The 14,757-nt window shown below is 39.0% G+C and overlaps 3 protein-coding genes and 1 long non-coding RNA gene across 6 annotated transcripts; 2 read left to right on the top strand and 2 right to left on the bottom strand.

Annotated features, from left to right (window-relative positions):
• Window positions 1-419: 419 nt before the first annotated feature.
• Window positions 420-4,526, bottom strand: si:dkey-88e18.2 (interleukin-12 subunit beta). 2 transcript variants are annotated; one of them, XM_034595934.1, is made up of 9 exons: window positions 4,155-4,526; window positions 3,760-3,841; window positions 3,400-3,645; window positions 3,088-3,199; window positions 2,752-2,942; window positions 2,242-2,390; window positions 2,038-2,148; window positions 536-687; window positions 420-502 (listed from the first exon to the last, which is right to left on the bottom strand). In XM_034595934.1, exons 1-9 carry the CDS (start codon window positions 4,155-4,157, stop codon window positions 478-480), a joined length of 1,071 nt encoding a protein of 356 aa, XP_034451825.1. In that variant the 5' UTR covers window positions 4,158-4,526; the 3' UTR covers window positions 420-477. The 2 variants fall into 2 exon arrangements, with proteins under 2 accessions (XP_034451825.1, XP_034451826.1); XM_034595935.1 differs by having other exon boundaries at window positions 3,088-3,190; window positions 4,155-4,525.
• Window positions 598-6,839, top strand: LOC117767966. Of its 2 annotated transcripts, none has more exons than XR_004614981.1 (3): window positions 598-697; window positions 2,284-2,467; window positions 6,702-6,839. It is a non-coding gene; the product is annotated as an uncharacterized LOC117767966 (long non-coding RNA). The 2 variants fall into 2 exon arrangements; XR_004614982.1 differs by lacking the exon at window positions 6,702-6,839 and adding an exon at window positions 2,737-2,827.
• Window positions 6,051-8,784, bottom strand: LOC117767965 (transcription factor BTF3-like). Its single transcript, XM_034595936.1, has 6 exons — window positions 8,681-8,784; window positions 7,832-7,900; window positions 7,513-7,626; window positions 6,881-7,082; window positions 6,733-6,795; window positions 6,051-6,425 (listed from the first exon to the last, which is right to left on the bottom strand). The coding sequence occupies exons 2-6, from the start codon at window positions 7,898-7,900 to the stop codon at window positions 6,379-6,381; spliced, it is 495 nt and encodes a 164-aa protein (XP_034451827.1). The 5' UTR covers window positions 8,681-8,784; the 3' UTR covers window positions 6,051-6,378.
• A 365-nt stretch (window positions 8,785-9,149) lies between these two features.
• utp15 (UTP15 small subunit processome component) lies at window positions 9,150-14,218 on the top strand. Its single transcript, XM_034596497.1, has 12 exons — window positions 9,150-9,302; window positions 9,853-9,967; window positions 10,086-10,178; window positions 10,312-10,496; window positions 10,848-11,026; window positions 11,431-11,556; window positions 11,673-11,808; window positions 11,925-12,009; window positions 12,624-12,776; window positions 12,969-13,070; window positions 13,254-13,387; window positions 13,479-14,218. The coding sequence occupies exons 2-12, from the start codon at window positions 9,878-9,880 to the stop codon at window positions 13,768-13,770; spliced, it is 1,575 nt and encodes a 524-aa protein (XP_034452388.1). The 5' UTR covers window positions 9,150-9,302; window positions 9,853-9,877; the 3' UTR covers window positions 13,771-14,218.
• The last annotated feature ends 539 nt before the right edge of the window (window positions 14,219-14,757 follow it).

Raw genomic sequence — 14,757 nt, 5'->3', positions numbered from 1 at the left:
TAATCTCATAGATGTTTTATACAAATGAAAGACAACATGAAAAAAACTAAACCATGACTGTGTATTTCCTTTGTTTTGTAGGGAAGCGTGTTGTATACTGCTGAGAAAAGAAATCTGCTCTGTTTATTCTGAATTAACAAGATAATTAAGTCGTTGATTCAGAAAAACATATAGGAACATTATTTTGTTAATTTAAAAAAACTGAGCAAACTTTTATTTTTTCAGGAAAATTATCTTGTTTATTTAGAAAAACAGACCAAATTAATTTTTAAGGAAAATGTTCTTGTTAACTCAGTAAAACAGGGCCCCTTTCTTTTTGGACTACTTTTCTGAATTAACAAGATAATTAAGTCGTTAATGATAAACAGGCAACTGGGTGTAATTTACCGAAGAACACAAGTTATTATCTTCGTCAGGTCATACACTTTATTTGCTTCATACACACACGCATGTATATAAATATTTTGTCATTATTCTCTACAAAGTGTGGTGTGTTTTTGCACCAGAATGATCCGAGCAGCAATGTGCATTTTCATTTAACATGTCTTTAAGATGTCTGACAACTTTGTTGTTCTTCTTCTTCTTCCTCTTCTTCTTGCAGCGTTCCAAAAACCCAGGTGGCAACTCTGGACAGCAATATTTTACTGTGTTTCTGCATTTGCACAAGTTCTCTTCCCCCGTCCTCACCTGTAACAAGGTAATGACAGATTACAAAGGGACAATAAAAGTGAATAAGCTATGCATATCCTATCTTACAAACTTTAAAACATATTCAATGTGTCCCTGTAAGTTCTGGCTATGAATTTAAAAATCTTTAGAGTGCATGTTCGTTCACTTTCAGTGCCATCTATATATTTTCTCATTGGAGTGTTACATTTCGACATAAATGTATTTTACTGCAAGAACTTCAGACCAAGTTAAGTTTCTACAGACGTCTGAGTTTAGGAATTTTTTTTTGTACTGTTGATGAACTGTCAACAAATATTTTACATTTTAAGGTTTAAGAGGATCTAAACTGATGCTTTTTGTTATCTTACGTCCACCAGTTTCAGTGAATAACGGATGAAAACATTTCCCTGCTCATGTGACAATTTTATAAGAAGAATGATAGAATAGTTGTAAAGCAAAATTACAGGTTTTATTATGTAAATTAGGTGATATTCTTTAATATAAAAAGCGATATGTCTCAATCATTACAAACTAAAACCAGCTAAGTATTTTAAGTAGTATATACTACTAAGAGAAACTTGCATACCAACACACGATAAAATAAAACATCTGTTATAAATGTTTCTGGGGTATTGTAAGTTCCACAAGAATGAAGGATTAGTAAAAATATTTTACTAAAATAACCTCTTTGAGCTCCAGACATTAGAGGTAGAAATCTTCTGATTTGACCTTTCATTTAAAAACCCAGATATATTTTACACATAAACTAAATAAAGATGATTTGTCACTAGATTACATCAGAGGGGGAACTCTCTATTTTTCTGTTCAGGAAGTGTACACATGTCATGAAAATCACTCAAAAGAAGAAGGAACATATAAAAGGAAGGAAGCCCAAGCTTTTAATAGACATTCAACTTGCACAGGAAACACCAACTCACTTACACAGAAATAACAGGGACAAGAACGAATGTGTGAAATTGTGTAAGCAGTGCCCACTGAACTGGACTCTTCTGTTGAAATGGAAATGAAACTTCTGATGTATATCTGTTGCACTGTGTCATTTACTGTATGTGTGCTGGTGGTTACCAAAAATTAATTTGGGGAATGGCAGTGTTTTGTTTGATGTTTTACAAGAAATAATAAATATACTTATAATAAATAGTTTAAATACAGTCATAAATAAAAAAATAAATAACATATGTATGGTCTGATCATCTGATATAAATCTAAACTCTATCACTGATCATCTGGTGAGGGCTGACATCCATAAACGCACGTGAGAGGACCTTATAGGAAAATGTGGATATGTGAGAACAAACACGGAGCAGCAGCAGACAGAAGCAGCTTCAAATAAAATCAGTTGGTTACATTTTTCCAAGGAGTCCACTCGCTCCAGGTTGAGAGCACCAGCGAGTCTCTGGAGCGAACCCTCAGCTTACTGATGCTCTTCGGTACCAGGGAAGATAAAGAGCGCGCAGGCTAAAATCAGACAGGAAACACAATGAGAAAAAAACCCGAAAGACAGAAATGAAGAGATTTCTAGACTTTGTATCAACGCAAGCTTGTGTTTACCTTCCCATCATCTTTGAGCACGTATTCAATCTCATGCTCCAGACCGAAGAAACTGTGAGGCATGGACCAGCTGGATGGAGGCTCGATGGTCACGTTCAGGTCCTGCTCCAACTCCTGACACGTGCCAATCTGGGGACTGTCGGGTTGAACTTGACAGAAAAAACAGTAAAACATACGTATGAAACATCAAAGTCTGTCAGGAAATAATCATGAAAGACAATACTGTGTAAGTAAATTAACAAATATTTGTACATGAACAATTCCATGACTGCTTATATTTGCCATTTTTTCTTTTTTTTGTGCTTGAAACTTAATTTTGCATTTTAAAATACACGTTTTTGAAAATAATTGCATTTTATACTTTTATGTAGCTATAGTTTGAATTTCCTTTTTTAATTTATCACAAAGTCACTTTACTTTTGTCCTTTGTGATCAACTTTACTGTTTATTTCAAATCTTGATAACCTTCTGCTGAATGCCTTTGGTGTGGCTCAGTTTCACTCAGCTCACCAATGTCTCGGAGATAAAATCTCCTGGTTGTCCTGAAGACATAGAGGTCAACAATGGCCTCAGCGGTGAGTTCAAGCTTGGTGCTTTCCTCAGCGTAGGGTGACAGGGAGTGCGACACCTCAAACTGGAATCCCCCGTCCTGATTCTGATCACTGCTGTTGATCCAGTGACACAACTTCCCACCGTCAGTGCTTGAATGATGCAAGGAATAAATTAGACACTTGGTGAAATACGTCACTTGGATAGATCTAATTCTGGCTGTGTCATAGTTCATCTTTATACACTTTACGCAACACTTTGGTCTTTCTAGTGTAAATTGTGTTTTGTGGTATTTACCAGTCATGGCCCAGTCCGACGCGCACTGCTGTGAATGCACTTTCTTTCAAGGTACAGCTGAAGTTACAGTGATAAGACTTTGCCAAACAAGTGATGAGGGAATCAAATTGAGCTTTTGGGGAGGAGATATCACAGAATGAAAGTCATTATTGTTGGAAGTGCAGCATCATACTTTTCAGTTTGAGTTAATTTTCAGTTTCCTCCTCAAGACAAAGAAATATTCCACCCAGACTGTCTCTCTCTATGTTCCTCTATTTGTGACCTAACATTTCTAGACAGTAGAACAGATGAAAAATGAAATGAGAATCTCACCTAATTCCTCTTCATCCTCAGCCTCCAGCAGCAGGTGGGTCAATGATAACATCTCTCCTCCTCTCCAGCAGCTGTACTCTCCCAGCCAGGGGGTCTCCACATCTGTCACGTGCAGATTTTGACCGTCCTGCTTGATATTATACTTAAAATCCACCAACACTTCCCCGTCAAACTTCCACGTGACTGCTCCGTCAATGTTTGTGCGGCAGGTCAGCGTGACTGCGTCGTTCAATTTTGCCACAACAACTACACAAACATGCAGACACACAGGCACATAGATCAAGATCAATACATTTAAAACCTCCGAAGATGTAGAAAATATTATGAGTGAAAATATATGGATCCATAAATAAGACGTACAATTTTCTGGAAAGGGCATGAGTCCATTGGCTCCTATGAGGCTGATGAGCAGAAGTCCGAATTTCCACAGAGACAAAGTCATCTGAGGGAAAGAGAGACAACAAGAGGAGGAGGAGATTATTGAACACACATTACTTTTGTTAAAAAGTAAATGATTAAAATCAAAACTTATCATACAAAATTACGATTAATTATAATAATTATCAATGATCAACAATCATTTTAATTGACTGAATACTTTTAGTTTGAGAAAACGCAAATTATCAGAAAAGCTAGGTACTGTACTATTATTTACCATAAACAATCAAGTGCCACATCAATTAATACAATAGAATGATGATTAATAATAACTAGAATTAAAAAGGAGGCATATACAGCATTGCACTAGTTCTTACCATTTGGATGAAATTACAGTCAAGTGATGCTGAAAAATGAAGAGTGGAGGTCCAGTTGGAGTGATCCTGCTAACTGTTTGCTCTCAATGTCCACTGAGCTTCATTTTTATATCTTGGCGTACATCGTCGTCATCATCATCATCATCATCACCACCATCATCACTGCCATAGCACCTTTGGAGGTGAGAGAGAAACTGCTCAACAGAGAACTTGTTGACAGAGGCGGCGGGCAGTACATTTCCTCAGTCCTGTTTTGAATGTCAAATTTTTGTAAACAGATAAACAGTGAGTTTCAAACAAAGGACTGAGAGGCGGTGATAAGAAATGTTAGGCGTGGGTGTTACATGGGGGGTTACCCTCAGCCTTTAAGATGAAATACTGCTGTATATCAGTATGTGTGTGTGTGTGTGTGTGTATACCCACACACACACACACACACATAGACACACACACGCAGACACACACACACAATCACATCCATACATTTGATCTTCTATCTTTATGAGAACTGAACATTTGTTCATTTTCGAGGCAAATCTGATTAGTATCATAAATGTTAAGTTGATCTCAACTCAAAAGAATATATAGGTGTCATATCTTTATGAACAGACCTAATAGAAATTGAGAAGAAAATTTACAAATTCATTATTGATCACCATCATCTCATAATCTTTCTTTTCTGAGTATTTTAACCTCATTCTTTTATATTTCTTTATATATTATTCTCTCGAGACTAGCTGAAATGATTGATGGTTGATAAGTTGAGACAAGTCTGCACATAGGTATTTCGGTAACGATATTTCCCTGATCAAAATCTTCCTGACATTAATCCTGGACCATTAATCCTATTCTGGCTAAAGCAAAGACTGAGAAAGGTAATTTTCTTTAACTCTTTCAGAGGTTTTCCCCATCATACTATCTTTGTTTAGGACATGTGATGGTCCTGAAGTTCCAGACCATGCACACACACGCACCTTCATACAGAAAAAGAGATGGGGCCGACAACTGGACTTTCCCTTCCTGTTACTCATACGTGGGGTAAACCAATTTTGTTTATCCAAATGTCTGCTTTGAATGAACTAAGACTGGCCCTTTTACATCACACATTTTGCCAATGTGTTTTTCTCCTCACACATACTGTACATTCATCAAGAGATCTTATCATGTGTTAACCAGTGAGTGAAGTACTTCCATATTTAACAGTGTGCTGGGAGACTATGCTGCTCTTTGGTGTTGTGAAGCTTCTTTGTCCTCGAAAAGTTTGTTCAGTAGATACACGATACTGTTTATGTAAAATAATTCACCCTGCATGAACTTTGTAATCACATTTCTGATCTAAGATTCTACGAAAATCCATTAGGTCAGATGAACAGAAATGGTTTCATTTCCTTAAAAGCCTAAATAGTTCTTCTGTGCGTGTGAATATCAGTGTGAAGTCTGACATGAGGGCAACTTGACTCACTTGAGGTTCTTCAAGACCGCCCACCCGAAAGCCTACTTCAGTTTCGGATGAGAAGTACAACTTCTTCAAGAATCTCAAGCAATTCCACTTTCCTAAATAGCATAATGTATTCGTCTGCTTCAGTGAAGACCAAGATGCACTTGAATGACCTCTCTCAGTATCTGAAGTGGCCGTGGTGAATGCTCACTTTATTAATAATCATTTTTAGCTATAAGATGTCCAGCTGCCTGAAATGATCGATTATTAAAGAGGGAGGAGGACATCTAAATTGAGTGTTTTTCCACCTTTAGTATCATGGCACAGACACGTTTTTTTAATATATCCAGCACTGCTCATCAACACAGGCCTCTCATGAAAATTACATGAATATGACTTTGAAAACAATGATGCAAACTAAGTAAGTATGTTATTCATTAATGGTTGAGGAGAACTGGTCGATTTTAATGTAATCTTTATTACACGATTAATTCCAACAATACATTTTTGAAGTGTGGGCATCACAACGGCGGAGAGGCAGTGTGAGAAAGAAAAAGGGTTTGCACATTCCACTGAATTTAAATATCACTTGTACTGCAGAATGAGCAAAATGATCAGTAACAGTTGCCCTAAAAAAGTAAATTTTACTTGATTTATCCCAATTGTCAATGTTACAATTAAAATGCGTGTTTTGCTTGTAGCCACAGGGGAATAACAGAGGGGGAAATGCTGCCGTGTCAAAGTGTAATGAGTAAAGAGGAGCTTTGAAATGTTCACTGGTGTTTGTTAGTCCGCCTCGTTCTTTGAAGCCTCGTCAAAGTTTTCAACAAGATCTGAAAGCAGAAGAGTAAGGATCAGTGGAGGTCAGAAATCAGTAACAAATAATGTTTAAATAAGGGTAACATTTATTAGCATATAGATAAAACTTGAAAATATGACAATATATTAGGACATAGTCTACCCTTCTTAATAAGGCATCCATATTAAATATAATAGATTTAATAGTCATAAACGTACCATTGTGATTAGAAATACAAACCAAAACCTCAGCTAACCTATTGTTATGTGTTGACTGTTAATAATGTGGTTATCTCAATGTTATATTACAGATTTAATGCATGCATGTATAAATTGGCTCACCTGGAACCTCATCATCCTCGTCCTCCTCCTCAGCAGCAACCATGGGGGCTTTGTTTTCTCCAGCTATGAAGGAACATTAAATGACAGATTGTTGACAAAGAGCAAACAAACTAATTGATGCATGTCAACATGTCAGCAAAGAGTTTACCTGGTTTGGGAAGGGTCTCTGCTAATCTCCTGAGGCTGGTGAGACTGTCAGCTCCCATCTGGTTAAGGATTGCTGGGAGCATCTCTGTGAGCTGCTTGTTCTCAGCATGCCCTGTGATCGTGAAGGTGTTGGCAGCCAAGGAGGCCTGAACCTTTGGGTTGTTGAAATGGATCACCGTCCCCTGGTTTGTGAACATATTCACCTGCAATGAAATACAAGAAGAGTTGAGTTGAAAAATGCAACAGCTGATCTCCAATTGATGATGTAACAATGGGCTTACAAAGAAAATATTTGTATTTATGGACTTTGGTTTCTTGTCCAACATCTTGGACAATAGTTGTGAGCTTTCAGAAAAGGGATTAAAAGACTATTTTGTTATCTGTTATTTAAATGAACACATTGATAAACACATGAACTTTTCCATCATCATATCTTTATTAATTACTTAATAGTTTTAGTGCTGGAATCCACAAATCTCAGAATCAGATTATTGTTCCAGTTATAGGCCCCTTCAATTATCTTATTTATTACAGCTTTATTAAGTGGAGTGACCTGACCCTAAAACACCGATGTCACGACGACGACATGTCTGTCTACTTATTGCTCTGCACTTCTGTGAGAATTTGCTTTACCTCCTCAATGCCAGAGATGTTGTTGACTCCTAGTTTCTTGAGGGAGAACTGCAGCTTCTTGTCGTCTGCTGTAGCTGTTCTGTGCACCACCTTCTTCTTTCTGCGGGCCGACCCCTGGAGCACAACAATGAGCTTCAATGAATGACCCCATAACCCAAGTACAAGACTAATGAAAGTTATTTGACAGCCACATATGTGTATGTTTGTATATATAGAGGGGTGTATGTATATTATGGTCTTCCATGCGTTACATTTTGACATTACAGTGAAAAATAATAAACAGTCTTCAAAAAACTATTATAAACCAGCATGTACTCACCTTGCCGCCAATGCGGACCTGCGCCTGCAGTTTGGCGAGTTTCTCTTGGTTCATTATGGACTCCTTCATCTGTAACGGCACATGATCAAAATTAATAAATGCGTTTATTAGTGCTTTTATAAATAAAAAATAATTCTCAGTGGACTGGGTAGAAACACGTGCTCCAATAGTCAAGACTTGAAATGACATTATAGAAATGAGTCAATACTGACTCATCGCCTGTTTTGTTATCAGAGACTGTAATCTACATGCACACTAATATAACATCTGATGTGAGCGTGGGGATCTGAGAGTGGACAATATGCAAAAATGACATTTCACTGGAAAAACGTTAGGGTTTGTGATGTGGGTCAAAACCTGAAAAATCCCCAGAAACCCTCCTGCTGGAGGTTTTACTTCAATCTACCAAGTATGCACAGCTGCCGGGGCTCCCAAATATAGCTGCACGCATTTTAAGCCCCGGCTGAATCGGACAGAGGTGCTCGGGCTAAAGTCTGAGGCTAAGTTGAGCTCCCAGAGAGCGAGACGAGAGAAGAGCTGATGAAGCCACCATCTCATTTCACATTGAGAAGCTGACGGTTGAGCTGTCAGCTTCCAAGGCCGAGGAGCGCAGCTGTAAAGCTCGGGTGTGTGGAATTGTGTCATTGCACTGCCGGCTAGCTAGCTCACAATACATGCTAACCCAGCTAACACAGGCCTCTTTCAGTTGGATGCTAACGTTCAGGTGTAATTGCAGTTTTTCCTCCCACTTCCACGCACACGGTGACACCGGGGACTCTTCTCCCTCCTCTCAGTGGGAATCAAACCTGTGCGATGAGAGTCAATAAGGCCCCAGAGCCGTGAACTGACCTGTGAGAGTGTAAACACGCGGGTTCCACCGCCGACAGACGCTCGGAGAAAGGAGCGAAGACCGGAAGTGACGCGCTATGATCGATAACGTTTTGCCGGGTGCGCCCATAGTTTTTTCAAAATGCGTGCTCAAACTTAAATATGATTTTAATTTTAATCAGTTGCTTTCTAATATAATATACACACTGTCATGTTTTAGAAGTTGCCAAATAACACCCAACAAATGTCATACTGTCTAAAACTGTTTTAAAGAACTGAAATCGGAAACTTCTGTTTTTTTCCCGTTAAAAAAATAGATTTACTAATACCACAATTTTAGAATAAGATCATGAGGAACATTAATGTATGTTTTTGGAAAGTAAACATACTACGTAATGCTGTTATTATTATTTTTGAAAGTTATAAAATAAAATGCATTTTTTTTTATTGTGAAAAGGTATATAGCGGAGGCAGTCGCGTGCTAGGTGTCATGGCGTCCTCCTGTGCACCGAGAGGCAACGTGACCACTCGTGAAAATGAGCAACTTTTCGTCTAGATCCACCTTCAGTTTAGGTTTCTTCTAATTTCATCACCTCTTACTCAAGGAAACAAGTTTTCACTCCTGGATAGTTTTCGGTCAAAGGTGAGAATCGTCAAAATCAGGTTTAATGGAAGATGCTAACCGGCTAAAGCTAAAGTTAGCTAACGGAGTTGTGCTGCACTGAACACGTTGCGTCCGGTTCCTCAGTCTCATGAGCTCTTTTTGTTTTCAAACTAGTTTCCTTACGAGTCATTTTAAACACCAATAAGCCTACACGCACTTTGTTATTCGGCTTTTATGCCAAATGTACAACTTGAATGAAAGATTACATTTGACTTGAAACTGAGCTTGTTAGCTTAGCCTTCACCAACTGCACTCGTTCACTTTAGGTGAGTTGTGATGTTGTTGCGTTTTCTTCACGTGTTCAAGCTAATATTGGCTAAACAGTTCATCCCCCAACAACCAGATCACCACGTTTATTCCCCCTTTGAATAAATGTGGGGCTTTATAGCTTAATACCTCTAGTTGCAATATTGTCCTGTGCCTCACTTTATAAGACAAGTCTCAACGGTAGATACGTGGTTAACTATCCCAGATGTCCAATATTCCCATTAATAATGTCCAATGTTTCTATTTTTCTGTGTCTTTACAGACAGTGTTTCCCGATCTGCACAGAAATGGCTTCGTTTAAACCTACGAAGGTCCAAATCTATCCCAAACTTGGGGAGAAAGTCACACAAGACACACTCTACTGGAAAAACTACAAGGTGAGTCTCCGTTATTGTTTTTAAAAGTTTCGGGGTAAAAATGTCAAGTGTGAGGTCGAGAGTTCTTCAGATTTGTTTCTCCATCTTAACTTGGCATCGTTATCTTCTCCTCCCACAGGCTCCGGTCCAGATAAAAGAATTTGGAGCGATCACAAACATAGATGTCTCCCCCGTGGCGCCGCACAACTTTGCTGTGACAGCGTTCACAAGAGTATGTTGGTTTTCCTCGTATGAATTCTGATTAGTTTTGTTAACAGTTCAATCAATATTCACTTAATATTGGCTGCAGTCAGTCCTTAATCGGCCTGAGATTTATTTTCATTTCTGCTCTATTTTCTCTACAGATCCACATTTATGGGGCGTTCTCCCAGGAGCCTGTAAAGACATACACACGGTTCAAAGACACAGCTTACTGTGGGAGGTTCAGGGCCGATGGTCAGCTACTCGTGGCGGGATGTGAGGACTCTGTGGTCCGGCTGTTTGACGTCAGTGGCAAGGTGGCACTCAGGATGTTTAAAGGGCACACAAAGTAGGTACTCAATGTGTCTTGATTAGTTATAGCAGTAATTCTACTGCATAATACAATGGATTTTTTTTTAAAATTTTCAATCAAAATGTATAACTGGTCCCTGACGGTTTAAAATGTCTACAGTTTGCATTTGTGTCGGTATCAGCATATACATTATTTCATTATATTATGTCTGATCTGGAGTGTAGTGTGAAGGAGTTGTTGAATGATGATACCTTGAGTGATCCATCGTCTGAATTTTGTGATGATCTCAAGAATTCTGACAACCTGTGTAGCTTTCACTGACTCATAAAGATTTCTACATGAAAGATGAAATTGGTTTGAGATTTGTCTCATTTTATTCCTGTTCAGGGCCGTACATGTAACAGACTTCACCTCAGACCGTTACCAGATCCTCACGGGGTCCGACGACTACACCTGTCGACTCTGGGACATGCCGAACACCACAGAGCTCAACAACTACCAAGAACACACAGATTACATCCGCTGTGGAGTCACCAGCAAGCTCAACAGAGATCTCTTCATTACTGGTGAGAAGGAATCTATTTTTAAAATGATGCAAGGAAAATAAGGAAGTAAAGTTATTGCATTATTTGCATCACATTCGGTGCTTTCCATAATTATTCAGTAGCATTTGAATAGATCCACTATGTGGTGGATGTCATCGTCTTTTAGATCAAAGTGACATAACAGGTTCAACCAGAATCTACCAACACTTTTATTTAGCACTACATGCCACAGGATTTCAAAGTGTTCTAACAACAAACTTTTATTTATATATATATATATATATATAAATAAATATATATAAATAAATAAAAGAAACAAACATCTTCTACAACTTGTCAAATTGAATAATTAATAAGAGTCCTGTGTGTGAGGATGAGAGAGTTTGCTCTGTCTTTGTGACACTGAATTATTCTTTTTATCCAAGGATCATACGACCACACACTGAAAGTATTTGATGCCAGAATGGAAAAGAGTGTGATGACCATGGACCACGGCCAGCCAGTGGAGAGTCTCCTTCTTTATCCCTCTGAGGGTCTCCTCGTCTCTGCAGGTATTCAGCACTATAATCTTCATGTACCCTCCTGTTATCAGGCCCATACGCTACTACATTATATTTACTAATGTTCAATCAGGATGTTTAATGAAATCCTTCCTGTCACTCTTCAGGTGGACGTTATGTGAAAATTTGGGATCTTCTAAAAGGAGGTCAGCCTCTTGTCTCCCTGAAGAACCATCACAAAACTGTCACCTGTTTGTGCCTCAGCAGCAATGGACAGAGACTCCTGTCGGGTTCTCTGGACAGGTATGGGACTTGTGTATTTAAGTTGTGGAAATCCCTCTCATAGCAGTTCCAGACTAACTTCATCAGTAATTTTATATGAATTTGGTCTAATGCAGAACCTCTGTTTTGTCTTTCAGGCACGTGAAGGTGTACAGCACAACCAACTATAAAGTGGTTCACAACTTTGACTATGCTGCCTCCATCCTCAGTCTGGCTTTAGCTGTAAGAAATTACACTCAACCCTTTGATCATTATTAATAATTTTCATGTTTAAAGATGAATTAAATGTAGAAACATGCAGTCTAATAGGTGAATAAATACAATACAGACGGATGCTTGTATTTGAGGTGCCCGTCTCAGAGGAAGCTGCTATCTGAGACCAGCTCTCTGAGTGCAAAGCGATAGATCCAATTTCTGCTGCAGCCAACAGAAATCTCCAGTATTGCCAGAGATTTCGATCGAAAGGAGATGAAACCGTAGATCCTCTCCTCGTGGTGTTGGTATGAGGGGGCAGGGTTACGAGAACACAATGTGCAACCTCGGATCGTGACCTGATGAGGCACTTTTTCACTTTGTGCTTTTGTTTCCTTTTTGTAAAATCACCATCACAGTTGCCGATTTGTTAGAAAAACTCTCATAAAAAGTAAATAGCTGGCCGATAATGCATTCTAACATCGATCACAGTATTAAATTGACTTTGTTTGGCCTCAAACAAATGGGTGAAAACAGTAAAATTATGAAAAGATCCACTATGTGGTGGATGTCATCGTCTTTTAGATCAAAGTGACATAACAGGTTCAACCAGTAAAAACTATGAATGTCTTCTTTCTTTCCAGCCTGATGATGAGTCCATTGTCGTGGGTATGACCAACGGTATTCTGAGTATGAAACACAGAAAGAATCCTGAAGAGTCGAAAGAAAGCATCCAACAGAGGCGACGACCGTCGTATCGTTTTTTTGTGAAGGGGAAGAACTATGTCCCTAAACAGGTACATTTACATTCAGTAGCTCTATTTGTTTTTCCACAAGAGATACATTGAGTGACCGGTAAAGACAAGGTCAAACTGTCTGATCATTACTGAGGCCTCTATTTCTACACGCTGATGTATTTATACTTGAGGCTTATGAACAAATCTTTACAACCATTGTTGATTAATTTCTGCTTCTCCATCTTTTTCTAGGATGATTATCTCGTCAGTAAGCCAGTGAAACAGCATTTGGCCAAATACGACAAGCAGCTCAAGAAATTCAATGTATCTCAGGCTTTGGATACAGCTCTCGAGGTACATTTCATGTATTTATAACATTAGCAACAATGTTGGACATTTGAGATTGTTGTTTTTTCTATTTGCAATATAAAGCAGTAACTTTCATGGTGCTTTGTCGTATGACGGAGTGGCTGCCCTGGATATTGGAAGCTGAACAACATTTCACTATTTATGAGAATAATTCAATTTTATTTATAGACATGGGTAAGATTCAGAAAACCTGAGGTCACAGTCGCTGTTATAAAGGAGCTGGATCGAAGAGGAACGCTGAAGAACGCTCTGGCAGGAAGGGACGAACAGGGTCTCTCTCAACTGCTCAACTTCCTCGTAGGGTAAGATGCACTGAAATGTTTTAGCTTGCAATTGTAGATCAAACCATTCACAAATTTTCGAATACTTAAACCTGGTCTGCTTCTTCTGCAGGAACTTGGTTGACCCTAGATTTGCTCCTGTGCTTGTAACGACGGCTGAGATGATCTTGGACATCTATCAGTCAGTAATCGGTCAGTCGCCAGTCGTGGACCGACAACTGCTACGTCTGCAGGACCTGCTTGACAGGGAGATTGACTACCAGCAGGAACTGCTGGAGGTGCTGGGCATGTTGGACACAATGTTTGCCTCCTCCCTCCCAAGGAAGCAAGTGCCCTGCTCTGCCGTCAGCAGGTCTAATGGTCTGGCTCAGGGAGAAGCAGGAACACAGCTTCCGGCCACCTGAGACCTGGAGCTGGGCAAGAAACTGCTTTAGACTGGGTTAAGTCAAAGCAACCCTAAAACATCTTTTTGAACTGTCCAACACAAAAGGACATGTCAGGCTACATGTCATCAAACAAACATTTTCATACAAGATTTTAAGAGACTGACAAATCCCACGGTCTCACTCTGGTGTTTCAACTCGGTGTGACTGACAACACAACAGACGACAAAGAACATGCATTTGCCGTATGAGAAACATGGATTTAAAGCAAAGTGTTGCTTTTATTGGAAGTCTCGTAATTACACTTTCACTTGTAAATGCGTGTGGATGTATGTGTGTATATGTATGCACACTTGTGTGTTTGAAAGATTTGACTGTGTGTCTGCTTTGCGTTTTCCTAATATTTGGTGTTGACAAATGTTTTATAAGCAGATCAAAATAAATCTTTGTAATAGTGAAAATGACAATCTGAATTGTGTTGAACAATTGTCTCGGCTCACTCTGTTAAAACATGACTTTAAATATCACTGTGAAGCATTTGTAGAGTTAACAGGTATTAGATGAATTATTTAGAACAGTGTACTTTTAAACACACTCAAGAGCATCATTAAGTGTTAGTTAATAATTAAATTGTCTGGAGACATTTTATATACTCAAACATTAAGGGAACACTTAAATCACACACAGTTCATAGCCCTCTGGAGGTCATTTTGTAGGTCTCTGGCAGTGCACCTGTTCCTCCTCACACAAAGGAGCAGATACTGGTCCTGCTGCTGGGTTGATGCCCTTCTACGGCCCAGTCCAGCTGTCGTCTTACATTTTTATTTATACAGCACCTTTCATACATAGAAATAGGTCTTGAGTTGTTTCTTCAAACAGCCAAAAGATAGTTGCACCTGTTGTCACTAAGATTTGCACCGAAGCAGATGAAACTGATTCCCAATCCCTGGAGCTTCCTACATGGACAGATTGAACTCCCTGAAGTTTACCTGACTTGGAGTTCTACTG

The sequence above is a fragment of the Hippoglossus hippoglossus genome, chromosome 9, assembly GCF_009819705.1.
Source record: "Hippoglossus hippoglossus isolate fHipHip1 chromosome 9, fHipHip1.pri, whole genome shotgun sequence".
NCBI lineage: Eukaryota > Metazoa > Chordata > Actinopteri > Pleuronectiformes > Pleuronectidae > Hippoglossus > Hippoglossus hippoglossus.
The sequence above is the reverse complement of the archived record's forward strand: the minus strand, read 5'-3'. Positions and strand labels throughout refer to the sequence as shown.

Excerpts from the sequence above, each read along its gene's own strand:
- LOC117767965 (XM_034595936.1), bottom strand. The coding sequence starts at position 7,900 with ATGAAGGAGTCCATAATGAACCAAGAGAAACTCGCCAAACTGCAGGCG. Across the intron at positions 6,796-6,880 it reads AGAGACCCTTCCCAAACCAG|CTGGAGAAAACAAAGCCCCC; the intron begins GTAAACTCTTTG and ends GTTCCTTCATAG. Across the intron at positions 6,426-6,732 it reads CGAGGATGATGAGGTTCCAG|ATCTTGTTGAAAACTTTGAC; the intron begins GTGAGCCAATTT and ends TTCTGCTTTCAG.
- utp15 (XM_034596497.1), top strand. The coding sequence starts at position 9,878 with ATGGCTTCGTTTAAACCTACGAAGGTCCAAATCTATCCCAAACTTGGG. Across the intron at positions 10,497-10,847 it reads ATGTTTAAAGGGCACACAAA|GGCCGTACATGTAACAGACT; the intron begins GTAGGTACTCAA and ends ATTCCTGTTCAG. Across the intron at positions 12,777-12,968 it reads AGAACTATGTCCCTAAACAG|GATGATTATCTCGTCAGTAA; the intron begins GTACATTTACAT and ends ATCTTTTTCTAG.
- si:dkey-88e18.2 (XM_034595934.1), bottom strand. Across the intron at positions 2,391-2,751 it reads ATTTTATCTCCGAGACATTG|TTCAACCCGACAGTCCCCAG; the intron begins GTGAGCTGAGTG and ends TTTTCTGTCAAG. Across the intron at positions 503-535 it reads CATCTTAAAGACATGTTAAA|TGCAAAAACACACCACACTT; the intron begins TGAAAATGCACA and ends GGATCATTCTGG.